At 42.5% G+C, this 13,275-nt stretch overlaps 1 protein-coding gene across 1 annotated transcript in view; it reads left to right on the top strand.

The window, feature by feature from the left end:
* hs3st6.L (heparan sulfate-glucosamine 3-sulfotransferase 6 L homeolog) overlaps window positions 1-9,740 on the top strand; it is a 47,184-nt gene extending 37,444 nt beyond the window's left edge. The window contains exon 2 of the mRNA XM_018236598.2: window positions 8,544-9,740. Within this exon, the coding sequence (XP_018092087.1) occupies window positions 8,544-9,159 (616 nt within the window). The 3' untranslated portion in view covers window positions 9,160-9,740. The remainder of the gene's footprint in view (window positions 1-8,543) is intronic.
* Window positions 9,741-13,275: the final 3,535 nt, after the last annotated feature.

The raw sequence follows: 13,275 nt of genomic DNA on the forward strand, positions 1-13,275 counted from the left end.
CACATTGTTATCCACAAGATCTGCCTGCATTCCTCCAGCTTCAGACCATATCTAAGCAGTGTCGGACTGGGGTGTCCAATGTGGGTCGGCAGGCCCGCCAGGTTTTTCCCAGTGTCTCGTCAGCATATTCAGACCTTATAGCTAAGACAATGCAAAGAATTTCCCGGCTACCCAATGCAGGAGCTGAGTATTTGATCCTGGAGTCGCACATGGCGGTGTGGAAGGAAAATCAGTGCACATGGGATGCTTGCCTTGGGCATATGGTTGCCACCTGACTGGTTTTGACTGAGACATCCTTGTTTTCTGGAGGACTGTCCAGGTCAAAACTGCCTGTTTTTCCAAATTAGGAAAACGGTGCAGGAGTAAACTCACAGATCACCACATCATGACTCCTGACATCACTAATCCCACCTCCAACATGTCCCATCGCGCCCAGGGGCGCTTCGCCAATGAGGCGAGTAGTCTCAGGCAGCAGCGCCCCACTAGGTACCAGGGGCGGCCAAAATGCTGTTCCTGGTACTTTAAGAGTCGAATTTCCGGTTTTCAAACCAGAAAATCGGCTCTTCTCACGCAGAGAGTGCAGTAAGGCTTTCTGCGCTAGCGTACTGACCCTCTCTGCTGCCCTTGTGGACCCCCTGGACCTCAGGTGGCAGAGGGGTCAGGATTGCCCCTGATCCTGCCCCTGTGACTGGTGTTGCCAACTTACCCCCCTAATACCTGCCTATGGGGCGGGGGGCAGGCCATGACATCATTCAAGTACAGGGTTATGATGTAATCAGAGTGCGAAAATGAGCGTGTAGCTGGAAAGTGGTCAGGGAAATGACAGTCTGGGCAGGGAAAAGACGGATCTGGAGTTAGAAGACAAGTTTGGCAGTGGAATGATAAGGGAGGGGAGGAGTTTATAGGGTGTTATAGTTTTAGTGCAACTACATTGTTGTTATATTTGTAGTACCAGTTCTGGCCCTATCTGGTATTTTGGGCTGGTCAAATACAGGCCAGGTGGCAACCCTACCCAGTGTCGGACTGGGACACCAGGGGCCCTCCCAAAAACATTAGACCAGGGGCCCAATCTCAGTACTATTATTATTCTTCTCCTCACTTAACCTCTAGTCTCCTATTCTCTATTCTTTACATACTATAATCTATTATTAAAATTATTTAGCCTATTTGTTCTCAAAGAAATATGAAATGCTCATGAAATAGGCCAAATCTTTAGTAGCACAAGGGCCCCCTGACACCTGGGCCCACCGGGAGTTTTCCTGGTATCCCGGTGGGCCAGTCCGACACTGACCCTACCCATGATGTCATCACCTGCCTCCCATCCGGTCTCACTAAAGCCCAAAGCTGAAATTGCAAACTGGAGAGCTGCCGAATAATAAGCTAAATAACAATAAATAATGAAAAACAATTGCAAATTGTCTCAGAATATCACTTTCTGCATCATACTAACAGTTAATTTAAAGGAGAACTAAACCCCCCTTTAGGTAAAAGTCCACTCTGGCCCCCCCTCCCTGCCTCCCCTGCACAGTGTTACCCCTGATTTGTGTCCCCCTTGAAATACTGACCGCACATGCAGAGTCAGCACAGCGGAGCTCACAGGCGCCATCTTCGTCCCTTTGTTGTTCTTCGTTTCTTGAACGCTGTATTGGCGCATGTGCAGTTGGACCAATCTTCCGGTTAGTTACAACTGCGCATGCGCTGAAAGTAACGGAAATTGCCTATGGGAAGGAAGAAGAGACGAAGAATAACGAAGCGCTGGAAAATGTCGTTCGTGAGCTCCGCTGCCCTCACTCTGCATGTGCGGTCAGTATTTCAAGAGGGGACACAATTCAGGGGTAACACTTTTCAGGGGGGAGGCAGGGAGGGGGGCCAGCAGAGGGGGACCAGTGGGGACTTTTGCTAAAGGGGGGTTTAAAGGTGATCAACCCCTTTAAACATCACTGGTGATAATGATGTGATATGGACCTTAGATTGTAAGCTCCACTGGGGCATGGACTGATGTGAATGATGTATAATCTGTGTACAGCACTGTGGAATATGTGAGCTCTATGAATAAAGCATAATAATAATAATAATAATAATAATAATAATAATAATAATAAATGTTGGTGGTGTTAACTGTTACAACAAAGTGGTTTATAGGAAGGAAGGAGCACAAGGGAGCAGGGCAAAAGGTTCTTCTTTCAGAGCTACCAAATAACACAATTATATTTACTGCAAACAGTAAATTTCACTTACACTGAACCCAACTTTATGTGAATTTAACGGGCGACTGAAGCCTTTGCAGGATATAAAAGTCAAATTCCAGTCCACTGACTTAGAAAAGTTTAATGTCAACCGGGCCACAGGTTGTTAGCCGGATCTCCCAATTGCTTCCCCTGGGCCACGTTTAACATTCTAAGGATGGGATTTGCTTAAGGTCACCACAGCTTCAGCCACGGCTTTAATTATAACTTCCAAAGTACACAGAAAGGATAGAGAATTGCAAGCTCAATGTTTCCCACACATTGTGTATCAGGGACAAATAGGCATGATCAATAATTAAGAAAGGCAATTTAGAGAAGAGCACGACAGGTCCTAATGAAAACTGGCCTTGAAAAGCCATGGAATGAGCCCAGAACTGTAAAGGAAAGAACTGTAATGCATCCCAATACTTTGTTTTTATTTGGGCTGAATGGAACACGGGCCAGATCCCAGTCACAGTAAATGATCTGCCTATTAAAAACATCCTCCATTCAAAAGCTCTTTGTTTAACATAACAAACTTTTTTCTTTTGTTGTTAAGCAACTTTCCCACATTTATTTACTTTTGGCTGGTTATATATTCACTGCACTGCTGGTTCAGACTCCAGAAACGATGAGGCAGAAGCCACCTAACAGTCTTGGGGGGGTGCAGATTCTGCTACATTGCTTCACTTTTGGTTTTGATTTTTTATTATTTGAGGTTTTTGATTTATTTAGCTTTTTATTCAGCAGCTCTCCAGTTTTTAATTTCAGCAATCTGGTTGCTAGGGTCCAAATTACCTAAGCAACCATACAGGCCCTTGCCCTCCATCACTTACCTTTCCTGCGAGGGGTCCGGAAACCAGAAATTCGGCTCTTAAAGGAAGAAAGAAAGAGGCTGCTCAGATGTTCTTCTGCTTAGGAAAGATTTGAGAAAGTTTTCTAATTTTATTCCTAAGAAGAAGAACATCAGAGCAGCCTCTTTCTTTCTCCTGACAACTTCCTTGACTACTTGGTGGTCAGACTGGTGGGAAAATGACCAGCAGGTGGTGAACAAAATTCATTCATAATAACAGTACTTGTATCCCTTAATATCTTGGAATAAAAAGAAAATAAATAATGAATGTTAATTACAAAAGTGCTTAGAACAGCCCCCTCATTAATTTTACATTAACATATTTTATAGGTTTACTTGTCCTTTAAAGGTACCAGGAGCATCCTTTTGCTGTTTTTGCGAGTTTTTGGGCAACCGTGCATTGATTTGAATAAAAAACTGGAATATGAATAAGAGAGGGTCTGAATAGAAAGATGAATAATAAAAAGTAGCAATAACAATACATTGCGGCCTTAAAGAGCATTTGTTTTTTAGATGGGGTCAGTGACCCCCATTTGAAAGCTGGAAAGAGTCAAATAAGGCAAAGAAGGCAAATAATAAAAATTAATAATAAAGACCAATTGAAAAGTTAAAACATTAACTTAAAGCTGAAACACATCTTAAATGAGTGGAGTTGATAAGAGCAAAGCTTGTGCCTATTTTATGGTGACTGCACTTGTGCTTTGTAAATTCCCCTTATAGGAATTACATTTTTTTAATGCATAAAATGCATGCATTTGCCTCGGCATCAAAGAGCTTGCAATTCATTTCGCCATGCGGAGCTATAAAGTGACTCCCTGTGGATATTTCACATTCCTGATTGTGTTTCCTCAGCAAATGTTATGAGTGTCGCCTCGCTTCGTTTCACAGCCGGAAAGACTTTAAAGTGCCGGAAATACTTAAAAGCAAGTCTGTTGTTTTATAAAAGAGCATGTTTTGACTTTTCCCATTATATTATATATATATAAATCTGCACAGACCTCCTTTACCTACAGAGACTGAAAGATGAGGAGAGACTGCGGTGTGTTCAGCATGGCTTTGCTTTGTGAGAGTGCTAGAATAGAATAAGCATGAAATGATCTGCTTCTCATTATTCCTGGATGATGGGAATGGTATGTCCCTGTGCTTAATATACAAATATGCCGGCCGAGAGCGTTTTCTGCTGAATACATTTGCATTCAACAATATGATTGCTTACCTGCACCCAACAACAAGGGACAGCGGATTTTGCTTTTATCAGCAAATACATTTACATTTTTAAAGGCAAAGTAACCCCCTAACAAAATGTTGCCTGATGATACAGAATATAATTATAACACCCATATAAAAAGGATAATGTACCCCTACTATTATACAGGGAACTCTGAGTATCACTCATGTATTATAAGGGATAATGTACCCCCTACTGTAAATGATAAGGATATTAGAAGTCACTGAGGGGTTCTGTGACCATATAAAGGCACAAGGCTGCAGGCTGAGTTATACAGGGAACTCTGAGTATCACTCATGTATTATAAGGGAAAATGTACCCCCTACTGTAAATGATAAGGATATTAGAAGTCACTGAGGGGTTCTGTGACCATATAAAGACACAAGGCTGCAGGCTGAGTTATACAGTGAACTCTGAGTATCACTCATGTATTATAAGGGATAATGTACCCCCTACTGTAAATGATAAGGATATTAGAAGTCACTGAGGGGTTCTGTGACCATATAAAGGCACAAGGCTGCAGGCTGAGTTATACAGTGAACTCTGAGTATCACTCATGTATTATAAGGGATAATGTACCCCCTACTGTAAATGATAAGGATATTAGAAGTCACTGAGGGTTCTGTGACCATATAAAGGCACAAGGCTGCAGGCTGAGTTATACAGTGAACTCTGAGTATCACTCATGTATTATAAGGGATAATGTACCCCCTACTGTAAATGATAAGGATATTAGAAGTCACTGAGGGGTTCTGTGACCATATAAAGGCACAAGGCTGCAGGCTGAGTTATACAGTGAACTCTGAGTATCACTCATGTATTATAAGGGATAATGTACCCCCTACTGTAAATGATAAGGATATTAGAAGTCACTGAGGGGTTCTGTGACCATATAAAGGCACAAGGCTGCAGGCTGAGTTATACAGGGAACTCTGAGTATCACTCATGTATTATAAGGGATAATGTACCCCCTACTGTAAATGATAAGGATATTAGAAGTCACTGAGGGGTTCTGAAACCATATAAAGGCACAAGGCTGCAGGCATTTACAATTTTATTGGGGGTACATTGCACACATTTAAATTATATTAAAAGATTACGTTGAGTCCTCACTGGAGCCAGAAAGCCTCTAGTACTTTCCTGTACATTTCAGCAGCCCCACTAGTTCTCTCAGTTAAGTGCAGGACTCTCAGCATCGGCCCCTCCATCTCCAGCTTCTGCCCAAGTGCCAGTGCCCTTGTTGCCAACCACCAATCTGCAACTTGTGTTCTTGCACTGAAGATAAAGGGGCCGGAAATGTAGAATTTACTGCACTGGCACTTTCAGTCCTTCAGTCCACAACACGGAAAAGGTTAAACCGATGCTGTAGCATGTGTTATTATTTCAGCAAATATTATATTTGGCTGAGACTGATGTTGCCAGTGCCCTTATGCTAGAGCGTCCCACGAGTCTAAAAATGCAAAAACACCACTTTTTCATTTTAAAGATTTTAGAAAATTTTCTTCTGTTTCTCTTTTTTCCCCCCCCCCCTTTCTTTTATGCCAAATGAAACATTCGTGCAACTGGATACGCACCCATCTTAGTGTTTGCCTATGCTGAAAATCTAAATCACCTTTATGCCTCATTAAAATATACACAGATTGCTTGTATTTTGACTTAATTTATTAAGATAGTAAAGTAAAAACATCAGTCTTGGAACGGAGTTTGAATGTCAGAGGCTCGGGGGAACACAAGGGGTCCAATGTTTGGCCGTGTGTTTCTTGGAATGCTGCGAAGGAGCTGAACAGTGGCGGTTTGGTCTCTAGAATGTATATGGTTTATGCCCTTTTAACGCATTTATTATGTGTTAGATGGTGAGCACATTGGTTCAGCTTTGAAGAGCATATAAACCCTCTATAACAGATTTCTGTATCCCCCACGCTTTTCTTCCTGTAGATGAGGGGTCCCCAACCTTTTTTTGGCCCGTGGGGACCAGGGGAGGGGGGTCAGGGGCCAGGGGGTCGGGAGGAGTCTGGAGGGGTCGGCGTCCAATTCTTTAGCACCGGAGTCCAATTCTGGAGCGCCAACATCCAGTTTGGTGTGCCGGCTTCCAATTCAGACACACCGCATTAGTTGCCCCTAGGCTCGGCTACTTAGTTGAAGACCTGGGCCGTGGAGGTTGAGGACCCTTGCTGTAGACTCTTTCTTCTTAGGAGACCTTATCATTTGACCTTAAAGGGGTAGTTGACCTTTAAGTTAACTTTTAGTAAGTTATAGAATGACCAAATCTGAGCAACTTTTCAGTTGGTCTTCATTATTTATTTCTTATAGGTTTTTTTAATCCTTCCGACTCTTTCCAGCTTTCAAATGGGGGTCACTGACCCCATCTAAAAACAAATGCTGTATAAAGCTACAGATTTAAGTTTATTGCTACTTACTCATCCTTTAATTCAGGTCCTTACCTATTCATATTCCAGCTTGTTCCTCAATAAATGCATGATTGCTGAAATTGCAAACTGGGGAGTTGCTGAATAATAAAATAACCACAAATAAAAATGAAAACCAATTGCGAATTGTCTTAGAATATCACTCTCTACATCTAAAAGTTTATTTAAAGGTTAATAACTATTTTAAAGAGCCCCTTGGTGTAATGCTTTGTGTACTTATTATCATCATAATATTTTCCAAGTTATTTTTATGTTGAATCCATTGGTAGCGTAACTGCTTTGCCATTCTCTTTTATATGGTGTTAGAGATCAGCAGTAGAGCCAGTGGCGTAACTATAGAGGAAGTAGATTCTGCAGTCGCAGGGGGGCCCGGACTATGGGGACTGTCTGCTTCCTCTATAGCTAATGCAAAATCCTCCTCCCCAGCCACTCTCTTACCTGCGGCGAGGAAGGGGGACGCAAGTTGGGCAGGGAAGTGGGCGGAGTCGTGGGGAGTGGGTGGGGGCAGAACATAGAGATTGGCGAAAGGATGTGGATCAGAGTGCGCTGAGCCCCTCTGAGGATTTTTTTGCAGGGAGCCCGGCGCAATCTAGTTAAGCCACTGAGAAGAGCTCTATAACCCCTCTGAACTGAATTAAGGCAGGCATAAGGTGAAAAAGGGCGACACAATTTGGGCGGGGAGTGGGTGGACCGGAGATGCTGTGTGGGTGGCGCAGAGGCGGGAAGTGGGAGGGAGGATGGGGATCGGAGTGTGCCATGCCCTCTTTTTTGCAGGGGGGCCAGGCACACTCTAGTTACACCACTGAGTAGAGCTCCATCACCCCTCTGAGATAAACGAAAGCAGGCGTCAGGGCCAGAACTAGGGGTAGGCAGAAGAGGCAGCTGCCTAGGGCACAACGATTGGGGGGCGCTGGGCAGCTACCTCTTCTGCCTACGCCTAGTCCAGACCTGGCACTTGACTTGCACCTGAGAATGCTGCTTCCGTGTATGCGTGCGCGAAAGTTGTTACTGCGCATGCACACACGAGCCCTGCTGCCGCACATATGCGTGAGTCGGAGATGGGGGGCGAGCTAGCCGGCTGGGTTGCCTAGGGTACCCAGGCCGGACAGGCCCGCCTCTGGCAAGCGTGAATAGTCATGATTATTAAAAGGATATCATAATTTCTATACATTTCTATACCAAATCCATAATTCTTGGATCCAGCAGAATCTTCTGTACAAAGAAAAAATTATGGGCGAGATATTCAATTTCAGGAGTGAAAACTTTTATTCTATTTAAGTTCCAGTGTTTCTCATGGACTTCAACAGAATTTTTATGTGATAAACAGTGTGTTTTTTTCTTACTGAATTGCATCTGGCTCTATGGTAAAATCTGAAATTAAATGAGGCGATAATCTTTTCTCATCAAACTGAATCTGGCCCAAAATTTGGAAAAATATTTAACAGAACCCAAAGCCCTAAATTGCATAATGAAATGTAAATTCTGGGAGTAATTATGCATTGTTATATTCTAAGGCGCAGTAAAGCCAATTTTACAGGGAGAATTTGGATTTAAGCCTAAAACCCCAGGGATAGGGCTGAATACAAAATCCAAACTCTTTAATTTGATGCACCTCTTAATGGTTATTAACTTGCCTATTGTGCTGCAGTGAGAATCCAGAATCCCTTCAAATAGAGTAAATCCAAAACCGAACCGGTGTGCCAAATAATATCACTGTAGAGGGGGGACTATACGTATGTTTTTAGACTGATTGTAATGCTGCTGATTATGTTGTAAATACTTAATTGTAAATGCATTTTTTCTCTTTTTAGGAACTTGATGCCAAGGACCTTTGAAGGTCAGATCACCATGGAGAAAACTCCAAGTTATTTTGTTACCATGGAAGCTCCAAAGCGAATTTACAACATGTCTAGTGATACCAAGCTCATAGTGGTGGTGAGAAATCCAGTTACCCGGGCAATCTCAGATTATACGCAGACACTCTCTAAAACACCATCTTTGCCCAGCTTCCAAGCACTTGCTTTTAAAAACACTACTGGACCTATCGACACCTCCTGGAGTGCCATCCGCATTGGTATTTATGCCAAGCACCTAGATAACTGGCTGCAGTATTTCCCTCTGTCCAAATTCCTATTCGTCAGTGGAGAGAGGCTTGTTAGCGACCCCTCAGGAGAAATGGGTCGTGTTCAGGACTTCTTGGGACTGAAAAGGGTCATAACTGATAAACATTTTTATTTCAATGAAACCAAGGGCTTTCCGTGTCTAAAGAAACCAGAGGGAAGCAGCAAACCAAGGTGCCTGGGCAAATCTAAAGGACGGCCACATCCAAACATAGACACCAATGTCTTGCAACGCCTACAGGAGTTTTACAGACCCTACAACCAGAAATTCTATCAGATGACTGGGCAAAACTTTGGTTGGGACTGATAATGTGTATGTCTGAAGTTGGTCAATGTTTTCACTTTGGTGCCCCAAATGGAAAGAGGAAGATTAACCATTGTTCCTTAGGGCAGAGACGCGGGATGGCACTCAGGGCGTTTCGTTTTCCAAAGTCGCCCGAGTTTCCTCGTAAGGCAGCTTCGGGCGTCTTCGGAAAATGAAGTGCTCCGAGTGCCATCCCGCCGGCGATTTTCATTCTACCCGGCGGAAATGCAGGGGAGGCAGTTTGAGGAGATTAGTCGGCAGGCAACTAATCTCCCCGAATCGTATCGTGTGTCTCTGCCCTTAGAAGTGAACTCAGCCATTATTAAATAAAGGCACCCACTGACTTTGCATTAGCCATGCTTTGTATCCACCCAACACTCAAAAGACTTTATACATATCCTATCCATTCTCCACTACCGAGTGGAAACGGCTTTCATCTTTCTATCATTGTGATACCTATTTATATCTGAGAGGACATGATGTATGCTAAGGAGTAGAGACCAATATTTAAAGCACAAAGTGAGAAAAAAAAATTGTATCACCTATGAATTTTATGTTTTATTTGATATATGCAAATAAAAATTAATTTTATAACTTAAAGGTAGTTTCTGTTTTCGGAACTGTGAACCAAAGCCAGAGACAGTTTTGACCAGTGGCATAACTAGATATAACTGGGCCCCATTTTTCAGGCCCCCAAAATGTTTAGAGGTTGACTTGTTTTACCAATATTTATTGAAACTACAGGTATATATGAATTAGGGCCCCTATACCTCCTGGGGCCCAATGCAGCCACAGGGTCTGTTTCCTCTATAGGTATACCCCTGATTTTGACCCAATGGATCAAAATCCATTGTATGCTGGTGGCTTTATAAATGGGGGCCCAGGTGTGTGTTAGGAAGTATCAATGTTTTTTTAGAGTTGATCATGCTGACCAGGCAATTCCTAACCAACAAGGTTGATTCCAGGTACTTCTTGTAGGTCTTCAGTCTTCTAGGGTTAGGGTTAGGATTAGAGGCATCAGGCTCATTCAATATCTAACAGAGCTCTATCAAATATAGATTGTCAAAGCCAGTTCAACAATCGCCAACCAGTATCTGTCAAGGTACTGGCATCTAAAACAAGGCCATGGCTACTTTTTTGGTTCATGCTCTCCTTGGAGGTTGAATCTTTGGTGAGGGCACCTCACTTAGCTCATAGAACATTATAGCTATAAGAACACAATGCTCATAGTGCTCATATCCCAACCCCCACTCTATTTGACTTTTGTGTTAAAGTTTCAAGAGCATCTATAAGAGCAATTATGGCTTCCCATCAAATCTTTGATCAAGCCTTCAGGCTAAAGGCCCCTATACAAGGGCTGATAAAAGCTGCCAACAGAACGAGCTGGCAGCTTATTGGCCAACTTGTGGGGCCATCCGATGGGCTTCCTCGATCGATATCTTGCCGAAAGCCCACCAGATCTCGATCGCATCTATGCGGTCCCATGATCTGACCTCCCATATCGGATCCATTATGATCCGATCATTGGGCCCTAGGGCCCACGATCGGATTAGCCCAATATCTGGGCATATCGGGGAGAGATCCGCTCATTTGGCGACATCGCCAGTTGAGCGGATCTCTACCTCTATGGTCACCTAAAGTCCAACCACTACACCAGCACCCCAGGGGGCAGTTTGGGAACCACTTTATACCCCAATATATGTTAACCTACCTTTCTTTGTAGATATAATTTAATATATTTGATCGTATACACATGAACTGGATCTGTCATATTGTTTGCCTCTCCCAAAGAAAATGTAAAGGAAAATCTCCTTTGAAGGCAAAGTTAATGTATTATGTTGCTGCATGCATCTGAATGTTTGATTTTCTAAGGCAAAGGAAAGTAAAATGGAAGTCATGGGGATAATTGCTAACATACAGACACATGTTATGTGCATACAAAAGCCATGTGCTTTACGAGGATTTAGCTTAGTATGTGTACGTCTCAATGGTTTGCTCTCTGTAAGGGAACATGAACTGAACATAATCATGTAGAGGGGATGTTTTGCTTTCAACAATATAAAAGCATACAATGATAAACCCTTTGAAGACTTTCCCCATATATAAAAGGCTCTCTGGGGATGTATTTACATGAACTAGCCGTTTATTGAAAACAGACTGTTGGGATTGCCTGGAATCAGCAACCTTCAATACCTTCTTCAGAATGAATTAGAGCAGATGAGATATGAACAGTTGTTTTAAGCTGCTCCTGGTTGGATTTAACCTGTTCACACTTTTTTCACACAAACCAGAACAGATTTGGATCTTTAAATAACACAAGCCCACATTCGTTATTGATTTGAATGTTTGATGTCTTGTATCGAGGATTGGTATTGTCAAAAACCACTATTGTACAGTCAAGTCATACCAAAACACAAGATGTCAGCATGCGGTCCATAGCTCCACTCTGAAATACAATCCTGCAAAAGAATGCAGATAGGATGATGACCCCTTTAAAGGCATCAAGATAGTGTAGCAGGCTGCTTCTGAAGATTTGAGAAGCTTCCTTATACTCTCCTTGGGTGGTACATGTAAATGAACTGGCAACCAAAGACACAGTTTCTCAATCAGTAAGGTCAGACTAAAGGTGGCCATAAATGTGCAGATCCGCTCATTTGGAGAGGTCGCCAAATGAGCAAATCTTGCAAGGATATGCCCACCTTGAGTGCACAATATGAGGCTGATCTGATCATGGGCTCTATGGCCCAACAATTGGATCACAGTGTTGGGAATGTAGGAAGTCTGTGCAAGGACCGTACCAGCAAACCGGTGCGGTCCTCAATTTAATATTTTTAAACCTGCCCCATTGACATCTGCCTGATTTTTGGACAGATATTAGTCAGGGAAGCCCGTCTGAGGTCCCATACACTGGCCAATAAGCTGCTGACTTGGTCAGTCGGCAGCTTTTATCGGCCCATTTATGGCCACCAAGACTTACTTGCAAGTCCAGTGGAGCTGTAACCACCATTTTCCATTGTTAAGAGACCCCCTTCCCAAATGGAATCATAACCACCAAATAAAACCCTACAGGACAATCCCTTGCAAGTTGCAACCACAATTGTAATTTAGGTTACAAGATTTTTATATGTTGACCATGATGAGGCCTTGGCAAAAGGAGGTAGAGAATCAAGTGACCTTGAGCATGCCAAGCCTACCATCAGAAACTGGGCCCTCTATGCACTATGCACTGCCGGGTGATGGCTGATTCAGTTAATGCCTTTAAGAATGGCTTGGATGATTTTTTGGACAGACATAATATCAAAGGCTATTGTGATACTAAACTCTATAGTTAGTATAGGTATGGGTATATAGAATTTAACTAAAAGTAGGGAGGGGTGTGTGTATGGATGCTGGGTTTTCATTTGGAGGGGTTGAACTTGATGGACTTTGTCTTTCTTCAACCCAATTTATCTATGTAACTATGTATATGTAACTATGGTCTAGTATAGGTTAGACATCTGGTCCACTGAAACATAGTGGATCAATAGTATTACATATTGCTTTTTAGGACCTCAATAATAAAGGATGCTTGTATAGTTCTACCTCCCGTATCCCCTAATGACGGCTCTATATGGAAGTACAACATTCAGAATTTCCACCTAAAGAAAGTATCCAGGGGATGTTCTTAATTGTAGTTCCACATTCTACTGGTTGTTGAAAACAACGTGAATATTACTGTGCTCTCAAAAATGCTTTTTTTTGCTTCATTATTCCACCAGAGCAATTCATTCAAATGATTTGTTACAAAGAGCCATCGGTGAATAATTGGACACAATATTGACGTTCTTCAAACCATCAGAAAAAATGAGCCGCAGAAAGAGATCCATATTTATTACCTTGTTTGGTGTAATAAAAAAAGAATACAGACCATTAACCTCCACTAATAAGGATCTGATTAGTTTCTAAGTCTTGATTTTCCAGTGCCAATTAAAAGAGCTTTTAAACCAATTACCACTGCCCTCCTGGCAAACCTCTAGCAACAAAACTGATTCTGGCCAAAATGCCATATAATAACTTTTAATGAACAGTTTGCATGCCATGTCAGAGCTAAAAGGTTTAGCAGAAACCTCCATTGTAATA

The sequence above is a fragment of the Xenopus laevis genome, chromosome 9_10L (genome assembly GCF_017654675.1).
Source record: "Xenopus laevis strain J_2021 chromosome 9_10L, Xenopus_laevis_v10.1, whole genome shotgun sequence".
In the NCBI taxonomy this organism is placed as follows: domain Eukaryota; kingdom Metazoa; phylum Chordata; class Amphibia; order Anura; family Pipidae; genus Xenopus; species Xenopus laevis.